Genomic DNA, 12,350 nt, shown 5'->3' with positions numbered 1-12,350 from the left:
CCAGTGGCAGTACCTGTGTGGTGTGTGCGTGCAGAACAGAGTGTTCTCCAGTTTCATAAGTGAACTTTGGAACCCTTTGGTACACGCTGGAGGCGGGCCAGTTTGTCCTAGATTGTTTACCTGCGTCTTGATACAATGACTGGAATGGCAAATCATGTTTACGCTCTTGAATGCAGCTTGGAAACGGGGAAAATGACACTGCAGATAGACAATTTGTCTTGCATACTGTGACCGGCTTCAAGTTCAAGAGTCACTTAAGTGGACATATTTCCTGTTTTTTCTCTTTAAAGACATCGTGAACCTGCTGTAAGGTTATTTAAAAAGAATCTTTGTGTGGGTAAAAATCTAAGACGATGATTGATTGGTTTCAAGCTCTTTATGGCAACCATTTCCACATACAATAAAAAGATGACAACAAATAAAAGAAAACTGCTGTCAGAATGCAAACTGAGCAGTTACTAAGAGGGTTTTCTTTTAATAAGAACTGTAAAAAGACAAATTTCCTCATTTCCACGCGGATGGAAAAACCCCTAAACTCTGTCAATGCAACATGTTGTAACACTGTAGATGTTTATGTTTTTCTGGTTCATATCATTTTGTTTTTAATGTGCGATAAGATATCACATCACGTTGCGTTTATTTTAATTAATCAATGTCACCACATATCCTGTCAAGTCAAGTTCTTATCTGTTTAGAAGACTTACATCTCTGTATAAGGGGCAGGCATTTTGGCTCTTTGAGGGCAGGATAGGCTGGGGTTCCTTTAAACTCACAAACAACATTTCAGCCAATCGCAGCACAGTGCCAGCATATCACTGTGTTCCCATTAAATCTGGATCACACAACAGAGTGGATGTAGATCCTTCCCCTGGCTGAGTCACATCCTGAAATAAGTGCTCTTGTGCTACAATATAAATTCTGCTGAACTGAGAAAAAAAACAAGTGTTTGAGGTTGTCTCAGAATTTGATTTGCCTTCAAAATGTAAACAATAATTAAATGATGGGATGCTGACATCTATCAAAGGCCTATCTAACCTCCCTTTCACTGGTGCCACATTTGAAGATTTAGGCTTCAAATGCTGTACAAAACTTTAAGCACAAGTTCAACTGCAGTCTTAATGAGTGGTCCTAATGGCATCTCCATAGCTAAGGCAGACTTACACCATAAATATAATAAATACACCATGACAAACTATAAATACAATAAATACAGGGTGTGATGATTGGATATTCACGGAGCCTAGAATAACAAAAAAAAAACTTATGTTTTTTGCAAAGATGCCAACATGCTCAAAGCTATGATCCATTTTCAATACTTTTCATGTAAATATACATACAAATACATGCATGCTCACACCATCACTTACCAAAAAGATGCTTCCTTTTAGAATTGATACACTATCAGTAACACATCAACAGAGTGTTTTAACATGATAGTACCCCGTTACTCATCCATGTGTTAGTTTAAATACTTAGATTAGGATCTCTCTGTTGATTAAACAGACTTCCCATTAACTTTCATCAGGATATATATATATTTCAGCTTTTCTTCTGAAGAAGATAAGGCTTCTACTCAACTGCAAAATATTTTCTTTGAAGTACAACGGTGGCCAGCACATCTGGCCTTGTCCTCGTCTGTCTCAGGCCGTCCATGAGATTCTCACCATGCAGACAGGCTGAGGAAATATTGTGTACACAGTGTCCTCTCACCCTTCAGCGCTTCTCTCCCGCATTTGATCCACGCCATACCTCTGTGAGCCTGCACAGACTGAATACCCCTGTGGATTTCTTGGCTTCAACGTTAAATGGTTTGGTGATACTATTTGGAATGGGGGGGAATCAAATTAGGCGCTGAATATACATGAGTTCCCTTCACAGCTGCACTTGTATCAGCTTTCCCTTTGAGAAAAAAGTCAATGTGGCTTTCCTCAGTAAATGCCTTTAATGCAACTTTAAAGATTGGGTATATTTATGGACTTATTTACATATAAACAAGCCTAATTTCATGCAGCTGCTCCACCGATTCCAAGTCTGTAGCAATCAGTCAGAGTTTTCAATAGCATTGCCTCAAGCTATAACACAAATACCGGGTAAGATCCCTGGAGGGAACATTAAAGGCCTACATTCATTACAAATGAGAAGCGGTCCTCGCCCTGTTTCTGTTTGCGTTACTATTTCTGGTCGGAACACTTACAGTAGTGTGAAGTAGCCTGCATGTGTATGTGTAGGTGTTTGTTCCAGGAACAGTATGTGTGCTTAAGCAGTAGCTTTAATAATGATATATTCTTTTACACACTGAAAAAACTATTTTGCCTTTAAGGTGATTTAAAGTCTTGGGTAAACTGCACATCTCACCCACAGCAGATATATTACACATTATTCTATCATCTTTGTTTTGATATACAGCGTTTTGTATGATCTGAGTCATTCATGTGGTCTTGTTAAAGGAGAATAATATAGGTCGTTGGGCTTGTAGAGATCGGTGAAGCAGGTTGCGATGGAACCTCCTCAGGCTAATGGTAGGAACTTAGGAGAAAGCACCCGTGTCTTAGCTTCAAAGTAATTTTACCAAGAAATGAGTGATGATTTATCTGATATTTTCTTTCAAAAAACAGCAAATGTCTGTATTTAGTAGTTTAAAAGAATCTAAAAAATGAATAATAGCTGAATAACAGATGTAAGAGACCCCTCAGAACATAAAGTAACTGAGGCAACATAAAAGGTTTAGAATTCTTTCGAGTTCTTTTGAAAGACTTACGACATATTTCTTTGGAAACTGTTTTCCATTTTGTTGCAAGGCGGTTTGTTTGATGCTCGTTTGTGTTAAAGCTGCAAATGTGCTTTTCTGTCATAATGACCGGGAATGACTTGTTTCAAATTATCCGTGGGAACTTTGTCATTGCTCCATCGTCGTGTCGCAGGTGACAAAGGATTAGCTTTAATACTCAGCGGAGAAGCCTGCTGGAGTCTGTGGGAACGATTCAGTGTTTGGATGACACTGACAGTGAGAGTTAGCAGGGTGTCCATCATCCAGTTAAATCCAGATCATGCTGACAAGGTCATACGCGCGCGAGTATGCACGTATGCAAACGTGTGACCAACTGGATTCATCAGCATACACACAGGCAAGCAAAACACAAGCAAACACATAAACACACACCAGAGGATGGCTCAATGAGGCCTAAGCTCCCTCCAGTGTTGTCCCAGTTGTTGGTGACTCGGGTCACACAGCTGCAAGCTCAGCTAGCTCAGCCTCAGCTGGAAAGCGACGAAGATGGAAAAATGAAGAAATCACAAGAAAGAATATACATAAAATGAAAGGTCGTAACATGAATATGAGGAATAGTTTGAAGAAGATGAAAAGAATAATGATACTATAAAACATGCATGTGAAAGTGAGCTAAAAAGAAAAAGATGTTCATCTTTTCCTTATTGTTAAAAAGCTGCAGACTGCTCATTATTCTAGTCCATAAAGTATAAACAAATTTCCCACGTGTGGGACTAATAAAGGTTATCTTATCTTATCTTATAAAAAGAATAAAATATTTTTTGTAATTTTGCCTCTTTACACCATCACAGTAAATTTCAAACCAGTCAAAATGTGACTGAAGTGCATTTTCAGCTTTAACTCAAAGGGTAGAGCAAAAACATTCACGAATTACAGACAGTTTCATGGCCAGGTGAGGCCCCTTCCCTTGATATTTCATGACCACTAGTTACACTCAAGTACAGGAAAGCCAGAAGAACCTTTCCAGAAAACCTCTGAGAGTCTTCACAGGTCTGCAAAGAGGATGGACACATGAAACCAAAATGAACTTGTATCAGTTCAATGGGAATATAAAACAATGGAGAAGGAGAGAAACAAGCTCATGATGTGAAACATCAATGCATCATCTGTGTGGCATAGGCATGTATGGCTGGCAGTGGAACTGGATCACTAAGGCAGCAGGATGAATTCTGAAATGTATGGGCGTATTCTCTCTGCTCACATTCACTCAGTTGCTCTATAACTGATCAGACAGTGCACGACTCAAATCATACTGCAAAACCAGCCCGAGAGTTTCTCAAGGCAAAGAAATGTGATATTCTTCAGTGGCCAGGTCAGTCACCTGATCTCTGCCCATTAGATCATGCTTTTCAGTTATTAAAGTTAAAAGTGAAAACAGAAAGACAGACAAACAAGGAGTGGATGAAAGTGGTTTCTATTGAAGACCTGACAGAGCCCACGGGTTGTCTTTAACTACAATAATTTTGTTCTAAGTATTAAACACAGTACTTAAATTTAGCATGATTCTATTTTGGTCAACTAATTTTGAACATCTGGGAATTGGGGACTATTGATAGAAATTATTAGGAGTAATAAAGTGTTAATAAACTACTTTTTCACAAAACCTATGAATTAAATCTGAAAGTCTGCACTTCAGTCAGATCTTAGCTTTGATTTAAAATTCACTATGCTAGTGTACAGAGATATAATTAAAAAAGTGACATTAGCCAAACATTTATAGCTCTAACTGTATTTACTTATACTGTATGCTTGCCAGTGACAGCCATGATTATGATGAACATCCTGTGCTAAAATCACATTTCTAATTGCTTACTAATGTTCTAGTTGCTGATAGGGTTGACAGTAAATCCAACCAACTCCTGACAAGTTAAACCTGATACTATCATTTAGTATCAACGGATGAATGTGTGTAACAGTCAACTTTGCTGCAGATCCACCAGACTGCAGTGGATTTCAGTGAAGCCTGTGCCCATATCTAGTCCGATGTCAGCATTCCATAGTTAGACAGATTAATGGCAGTGAACTCTGCAACCCTTTGTTCTGGGATGTGATCCAGCCATGCGAAGTGTCATCCACTAGATCCAGTCTTTAAATATATACATACTTTCACGTAAACACAGAATGTTTTTTTTATCTGTCTTGGATACATATTTTTTATTTTAAATGTTTCCATTATCAACTGAACAGAATATAGTATTGGGTAGACCCATAGTTCCTTTCCAGTTTGCACCCCTGTAGCGTTTTGAGAGATCACTAAACTGCATCCATACTAGTCAGAGAGTTTGCCATCTTTCAGAGTGAACAATATGGTGTGTCTGCATGTGTGTGCGCGTGTTCTCCTCTGCCAATGTCAGTGTAAACGCAGTAAAACACAGATGGGAATCCTAAGGGCTACTGACTCGAACATACTGTTTGTGGGGGGAAGATTTGGGGCTGGGATATGAATGTTGCCTGACAGGGTTTCACCTGTGATATTCCCTTAACACAGTCCTCTGGGCCTCCGCTCTACTTCAGTATTTTCACAGTAAATTTAGCCGGAACATGTTGCTCGTTAGAATACAAGGTAAATCTTTACATTATGGCCTGAAGCTGTCTGACTTCTGCTGAGTTGCATTCTGGTGCCAGATGCTGCAAAGTCCCCACGCTTGTTAACTGCAATATACTGCACATCACCATTTCTACAATAGTGCCTGTTCTTCTATTAGTTACGGTGAAAGCTACTGTAAATGAACTGAATATAATTATGTATTGGCTAAAATGAAATATAATAACAATTTCTGGTAAGCAAACCATTCAAACGGACCTTTATGTTGCCGTGGGAAACTGCATTAAGCCAGTAGTCCTTGTCTTGTCTTTTTAATGATAATGAACACAGGTTAGCACCCAGACAGCTGTTATAAAGCAAAGGAGGTTCTCTATCAAGGGACTAATCAGATAGGTACAGTTCCCTACAGATGGCGAGGACTACACATGTTCACGAACGCACACACACACCTGTTTGTTGTAGCTTCTGATTTAGTGAGATTGGGCTTTTAAAAAACAAGCGAAGAAATGTTTCTTCTTTATACTATGAAGATCACAATTAAAGCCTTTAATGTAGATAAGTAATCCCCTCAAAGTTGGTATTTATTTTTTTGCCTGTAATTTAGTAAACCTGCTTAATACAGCAGCTGGTGGCTGATATTTATATCCCAGGTGTGTAATTTCTTCCTTTTTTCCTCTTTCTGTTTCACTGAAAATCAATCTAGGATTTACATCATCACTGCTCTTCTGAAATTATACGACAGCAAAAGTCATATTTACATTTTTTCCCCAAAGCTCATTCTTATTCTGTTCATTTCTTTTAAGAGTCAGGGAAACACAGTTATTCAAATTTCTTAAAGTTACTTAACACCACATGTTGTAACATGATCGACTGTCTGGTCGGTAGGAAGATTACTTTCTCGAGACATGTAATTACAGGGCACCTTTGGTGTGGCGGAAAAACAAAAGCAAGGGGCTCAAAAACTGGTTGGCACACTGTCATCTTCTTGCTTACTGCAGGCAAATTGAGAAATATGTCAGGGGGTTACATAAAAAGTAAACACTACATTAAGTGGGATATGTAATCCATACCTTACAGGACAAAAATGCCCTGAGCTGCACAAATGTGACCTTGTAAAACTGTAGGAAAGCAGGTTTCCTTGCGTGACCTTGCAGAATACACAGTGATTAAATATTACAGATTTAACATGAACTGCTCCTGAACTGCTCTGTACAGCAAAGTAAGCAGATCTGGAGGAAAGCTGTCCAAGAAAAACAACCCTGAATGCTGATAGAGATCTGTGATTGTTTGACACTGTGAACTGAGTTAACCCGAAATTCCTCTGCTACAAGGAAATATAGATGGCAATTTGTTAATTTCCAAGCAGTGTGGTAAAATTAACCGACCAATTATCAGTGCTGACTAAAAGCTTATTGCCTTTATATTTTATTTCCTTAAAATATGCCACAGACTCCCATTTCTGGATGAAGATGGCTGAAGCTTTCTGTCTGATAGCCCTACATATGCACTGGAGATTTGCTTGAAGAACTGGTTTCACATACTGTCCTGTTGTGTAAAACCACACTCGTCTGTGTATCACAGTCTACAGACTATCAAATGTCTTGTCAACAGACTGGATTAAATGGAGACAGACATGCGAGACACTTACATGGAGCTGTCAAATTAAAAAGAAACTAGTTATGCAAAGCGTGGGTTCATTTTGGTGTTACACCTTTAACAACAGCAGTAGCTCTTCAAACATTTACACCCTTTGATTACAATGAAAGCATACTGCAGTTGACAAACCCAGCAATTAAAAGTACTTTGGGATTTTTTAACTCAAGTACATGATAAGGCATGTTGCATAAGAGGCAGCTGAGCTAAGTTATATGCAAATTACAAGGAGTTGTGTAATGAGGTGTCCAAAAAACTTGTTTTGTGGTGTAAAGGTTCATTACATTAACAAGTTTGTTTCACATCATAGGAGAATGGCCCGATTATATTTTTATTGCACTTATTATGGCCGATTACATGAGGTAAGGAGACAGGCATGATGATTGTTCCCTTTAGGTGCAGTCAGAGAAATACCTTTTGCTTTGTTTGCCTCAAAGAGGCACTCCAGTGATTTAGAGATGAAACCGCTGGCGCCATTTCAGCAAACTGGCATTTTCATTGTAACTCTGAGGCCATTGTATTCAGCCAGATTGGAGACGCATCATACAAGTGTCAGCCTGAGCATGGCACTCACAGCTATGGCTGCATATCCAGAGGTTTCGCCAGACCTCAATTGTCTCTTTGTGCTCTGAGAAAACAGCTGCTGAGAGCAAACAACAGCAGAACAGTGAGCTAACACTAAGAGGGCTTTCGACTCTTGAACAGCCTCTTCATTTGGAAGCCAGAATGGGACAGTCTAAGACGCGTCCTGCTGAAGTTGCCCCTCTTGGGGCACGGCCACCCTCCCCTAGGTCGGTGTGCGCCCTCCGGCTGGCCGAACAATCCCAGAGATTCTGCTGTCACTACCAGCACTTCAACTTTCCTGAGAGACCTATGAGCTACTCACCCCCTTACTCACCGAGTCTGTTCAAGAGGCCAGATCGGCGGTAAGTGGGGGCGGCCGAGGACAGTAGGAGAATTTGTCTTGCTTGTGGTGTGGGGACATTTGCCAGGCTCGACAGTAACATGTGTCGGTGACAGATGCGCACGCCAAAGGCGGTTAAAGAGAAGACGAGCTCTGGAGGCTGGCAGCTTGTCAACATCTAAATGATATAGAGTTGTCATTGCAGTATTTTCAGAAGTTACAATCCTTAAATGAAACGATTGCCGTTACAGTTTTCATAATGTTCAATCTGCTCATGTGGTGAGAAACAGCACTAGAAGAAAATGCTGCAGCTTCAGGCTCATTATCAGATGTACTTATGGGGATTACTAGAGTAACACGTTCGTTTGGGGTGTTATTTTGGACTGTTGCTCGTGGTGACTTTGAAAAATGGATTTTTGTGCCCGCGGCACTGAAAGCGGGAAAAGTGATATCACTACCAGTCCTTGGATAGCAGTGTCAATCCTGTCATCACTCTCTGCCTGCACAATATATCACATAAAGAAATGTTACATTCAATACCAGGGCATGAATTTATTGAAACATCTCATGAGAGAGACCATGGCCATGTGCCCTATTGTTATTCATGGCTCAAGAGTCTGAGGTGATGAGATAATAACGACTGCCTCTGGGTGTCCTAGTGTATGAATGAGTTCAGTGTGAATTCAGTATTCATTGTTTGTAGCTGTTCTTGTTGCCCACACTGCCAGCTTCCTCTGAGATAGCCTCTGGCTGCAACCTTTGGCATGCACGAGTATTGTCGGGCCACACTCTTATCCACGCTATGCATTCCTAATTGGCCCAAAAATAATTTTTCTTCTGTATATATTTTCTCTGCAGTATTATGAATAGCTTCAATTTGACGGGGAAAAAGTACAACTCCTAAAATGCTGTTCATAACAAAAAGCTGGAAGGCTGGTATTATGTGACGGCCTTATTCTTTTGAAGCCATCAGTACAGATGAATCATGGTATTATATAATGGAGTTGGCTCTTGCGCAGGAGACATCTGATGGAAACTGTGGGCCATCGCCTAGCTCCAAAATGACTCACTGAATTGGGCACACGCCGAAATTGTTAGGCATTAGGTGTTCCACGGAAACACGAGGGTATTTATTTTTTGAAAAGGCAGGAAAAATCTGTATTCCTCTTGAAAGGAGGAATTTAATCAATATTTTCCATCACTTAAATTTGTATCAGAGCGATTCTAAAGCTTCTGTAGTAGGAAAAGCAGGAGACTCAGTTTACACTGTGATCATCTTACCTAATGCGGTTCATTGGTTATACTGTGCTGGAAGGCTCCCCACTGTGTAGGTCCTATCTGTGCATCTCAGCTGAAGACATTCGCTGTGACTCCTTCCTCCAAAATGGGACTATCACTGCTGGGCAGGGTAATTCACCTGTCTCTCATTGCTCGAAGCGGGCTGGATATTAAACCTGGCAGCTGAACTGTCGCAGCACGAAATCTGAGACGACAGGCACGATGGGCCCTAATACCCAGTCACTGTGCTTTCTGCTAAGCCTTGTTAGTCCAACCAGAAGTCCAACCACTTTAATTGTTTTGTTATGTAACACAACTCCTTCTTCTCCTCTTTCAAAAAAACAGAAGGAAAAAAAAGGAATTTGGTTTTTAAAGTTATAAAAAGTTAGAGGTCTGGGATTATTTAATATTTTAAATGCAGGTCCACGGTCTTTAGGCATGTGTGATCATGCAAAAAATATCTTTGGACTCATAATTGAATTATTTTATTCAGATAACATCCTAATTTTTTTTTCTGTCCTTATTTAAATAGACCTAATATCCTTTTGAAAGATATGACTGAAAGGATGTGGATTATGAATGAGCAAAATTTAATAGAGTTGATCCCCTCAGCAGGGAATCTGCATAAAAGTTATCCATGGTTGAATATTCCACAAATTGATGTGCCTGTAGAAGAATTGTTATGCAGAGACTCTTTAATAAAATTGTAATTGGCTTATTATCAGTATTGAATCAGATAATTGCAACAACAAAATGGAACATAATGTGACAGCTGAGAAGTGCCGGGAAATTACATTAAAGCTATTAAAACCTGCAGCGAAAACAAGGTCTATTACGCAATAATAGCAGTGGGTAATGCGATGGAAAAAATGGGATGACAGCAGGTGTTCTCTCTCTGTATCCTTTGTAGTTATCCTATGTGACAAATGACTTATTATTTTATGCTTTGTGTGGATGCATTTGAGCTTCATGTGGTAACATGCCCGTTCGAAAAGGTCTCGCTTAGAGAGCGTTGCAAATTGATGTACTCCAGTAAGAGGTTGTTGATGCTTGATGTAACTACGCAGGGGTGGTCAATTAACTTTCCCAAGGGGGCCACATGAGAAACTGGGACTGTTGTGGAGGGTAGTACTAATAAGCTGAACTCAATTTTGCTCAATATTAATTTTATCACTTTAAAAGCTTGTTGGTACAGCCCTCCACAACAATCCCAGTTTCCCAGTGAGCCCCTTGGGAAAATTAATTGCCCACCTCTGCTATAGAGGTACAGATCACCCATTAAATATCCTGCAGTATGTTGTTTATTGGCTGAGACAATGGACTGTAGTGTGATAAAAACTAAAAGGAACAAGAAATGATGTGGTAGGCATATACCATATGAACAAGTAGGAGCTAAGTCCTTAACTATAAATATAGAATGCCATTTGAGAATTTCCAGAACTGGAAAAACAACCTGGAAATGTACGGTGTACGGAAAATTCCCAAGGAAACACCAGGTTCCCTCTAATTAATTTTGTTGCCCAAGTGCACTGTAGTCTACATTTTCACCACTAGAGTCCGGTAGAGTTCAGACATAGACTGATTGGAAATTTACCTGTGGATAGGACGGAAAAGTACCTATACATGTGCATATGGTACGTGTGGATGGTGCAGGACATTCCGTTAGAGCATATACTGTGAAAAACTCCAGAGTATCATCAACCAGTCATGTGAACAAAATGTGAGGGTTTTTTTCTTTTACATGTCGGTAACACTGTCAGTACTGACATGTAAAGTAACTCGATAAAAAAAGAAATAAAAAAAAAACAATCTTCCTAAGAAGTCACGTTAAAAATCACTTGTTAAATAAGCCCGTTTAATAAATTAGCCATATGACAGTATAAGGAAAAACTTTTTGGCTTTATTTACATCAATCGAGGGTTTTAATTTGCTGCAAGAACGAGTAACAGTGCAGGCTAACGTGTTCAGATAGTTTGTTTTCTACTACTTGTTGCAGCTTTGCGGATTTCGGTTTGTGGGTTCGCAGAGACTCACGAGAAGTTCAGCAGCGGGGCAGAGCTGACGCTGCCTTCAAATGCTGACGTTTAAGCTCGGCATTTGGAGTAGTAACTGTTTACTAAAAGGGTAATGAAACCTAATTGTTTATCGTGACTGCTTTGCTTTAACTGGTGCACGGCTAAACTATCAAAAAGGTTTACTGATGAGAAGTGATTCAAGACCCACATCAAGCTTATATTTCTTTCATTTTAAAGGGTTATGATTGCTTATATAAGTGATAAGTATTATATACCTTATATATATATATATATATATATATATATATATATATATATATATATATATGCAATAATTATCATATAGCCATGTTAATGATCTGATAAAACAGATAAAAGGAAGGATGCAAAATTAATGCATCACTTTAGTATTTGGGATTTTTATTAGTTCTGAACGTCATTGCATCATGCTTATCCTGATTATACTGAACCTGCAGAGGAAAAAAAACATAAAAAGTAGTTAAATGAAGACCAAACACATAATCAATGCTACAGCCAATCTTATGATCAAGGTATTGAATGATCACTACGTGACCTATGGTTTAACTATTATGTCAAAAAAACAACAAAAATGCTGAGGTCGTGGCTGTTTATCAATCTCACACTGTTCTTGTTTTTTGCTCATGACACTGGAAGGCACCAAAAAGAAAAAAACTGCCCCCCTCCCTTCACCCCTCCTTCTCAGCTTATTTGACTAATTCATGCACGCGTCATGTGACGTCAGAACGGCAGTCGTTCAAATACTGGCCGGTGGCAGAAATAGCATCAGACAGTCGCTTGTAAAAATCCGCGAAGCTGACAAACCCGACACAGCACTGCGCTTAGCCCGAAGCGAGTTAGTGCATCGTTGCTAAAGACGAAACAAACCCGGATCCCTATTTAGCTGATCAACCAGCCGCAAACGTGGCGAGAAATATTATCCAAACGAGTCTGGTACTCAACATGAGCACGGAGATGTTCGCTAAAACACCAATGGAGGTTGCCGTCTACCAGTTGCATAACTTCTCCATCTCTTTCTTCTCCTCTTTACTCGGAGGAGACGTTGTTTCGGTCAAACTTGACAACAGGTAAATGGTCATCAAATACTTGAATACGGTTCTTTTTTATTTATGTGTGAGGTTTTACCAA

At 39.5% G+C, this 12,350-nt stretch overlaps 1 protein-coding gene across 2 annotated transcripts in view; it reads left to right on the top strand.

Moving 5' to 3' along the window:
* tsc22d3 (TSC22 domain family, member 3) overlaps positions 1-12,350 on the top strand; it is a 32,120-nt gene that overhangs the window by 17,003 nt on the left and 2,767 nt on the right. Inside the window, exon 1 of one of the 2 annotated variants that reach the window (XM_082553383.1) lies at positions 11,966-12,289. The exons of the other annotated variant lie outside the window; for it this stretch is intronic. Within the exon in view, the coding sequence (XP_082409509.1) occupies positions 12,165-12,289 (125 nt within the window). The 5' untranslated portion in view covers positions 11,966-12,164. Of the gene's footprint in view, positions 1-11,965; positions 12,290-12,350 lie in introns of those variants that run through there. 2 annotated transcript variants of the gene reach the window in all.

The sequence above is a fragment of the Aulonocara stuartgranti genome, assembly GCF_965226115.1.
Source record: "Aulonocara stuartgranti genome assembly, chromosome: 2".
NCBI classification, from domain to species: Eukaryota; Metazoa; Chordata; class Actinopteri; order Cichliformes; family Cichlidae; genus Aulonocara; species Aulonocara stuartgranti.
This window is presented reverse-complemented; position numbering and strand designations above follow the sequence as displayed.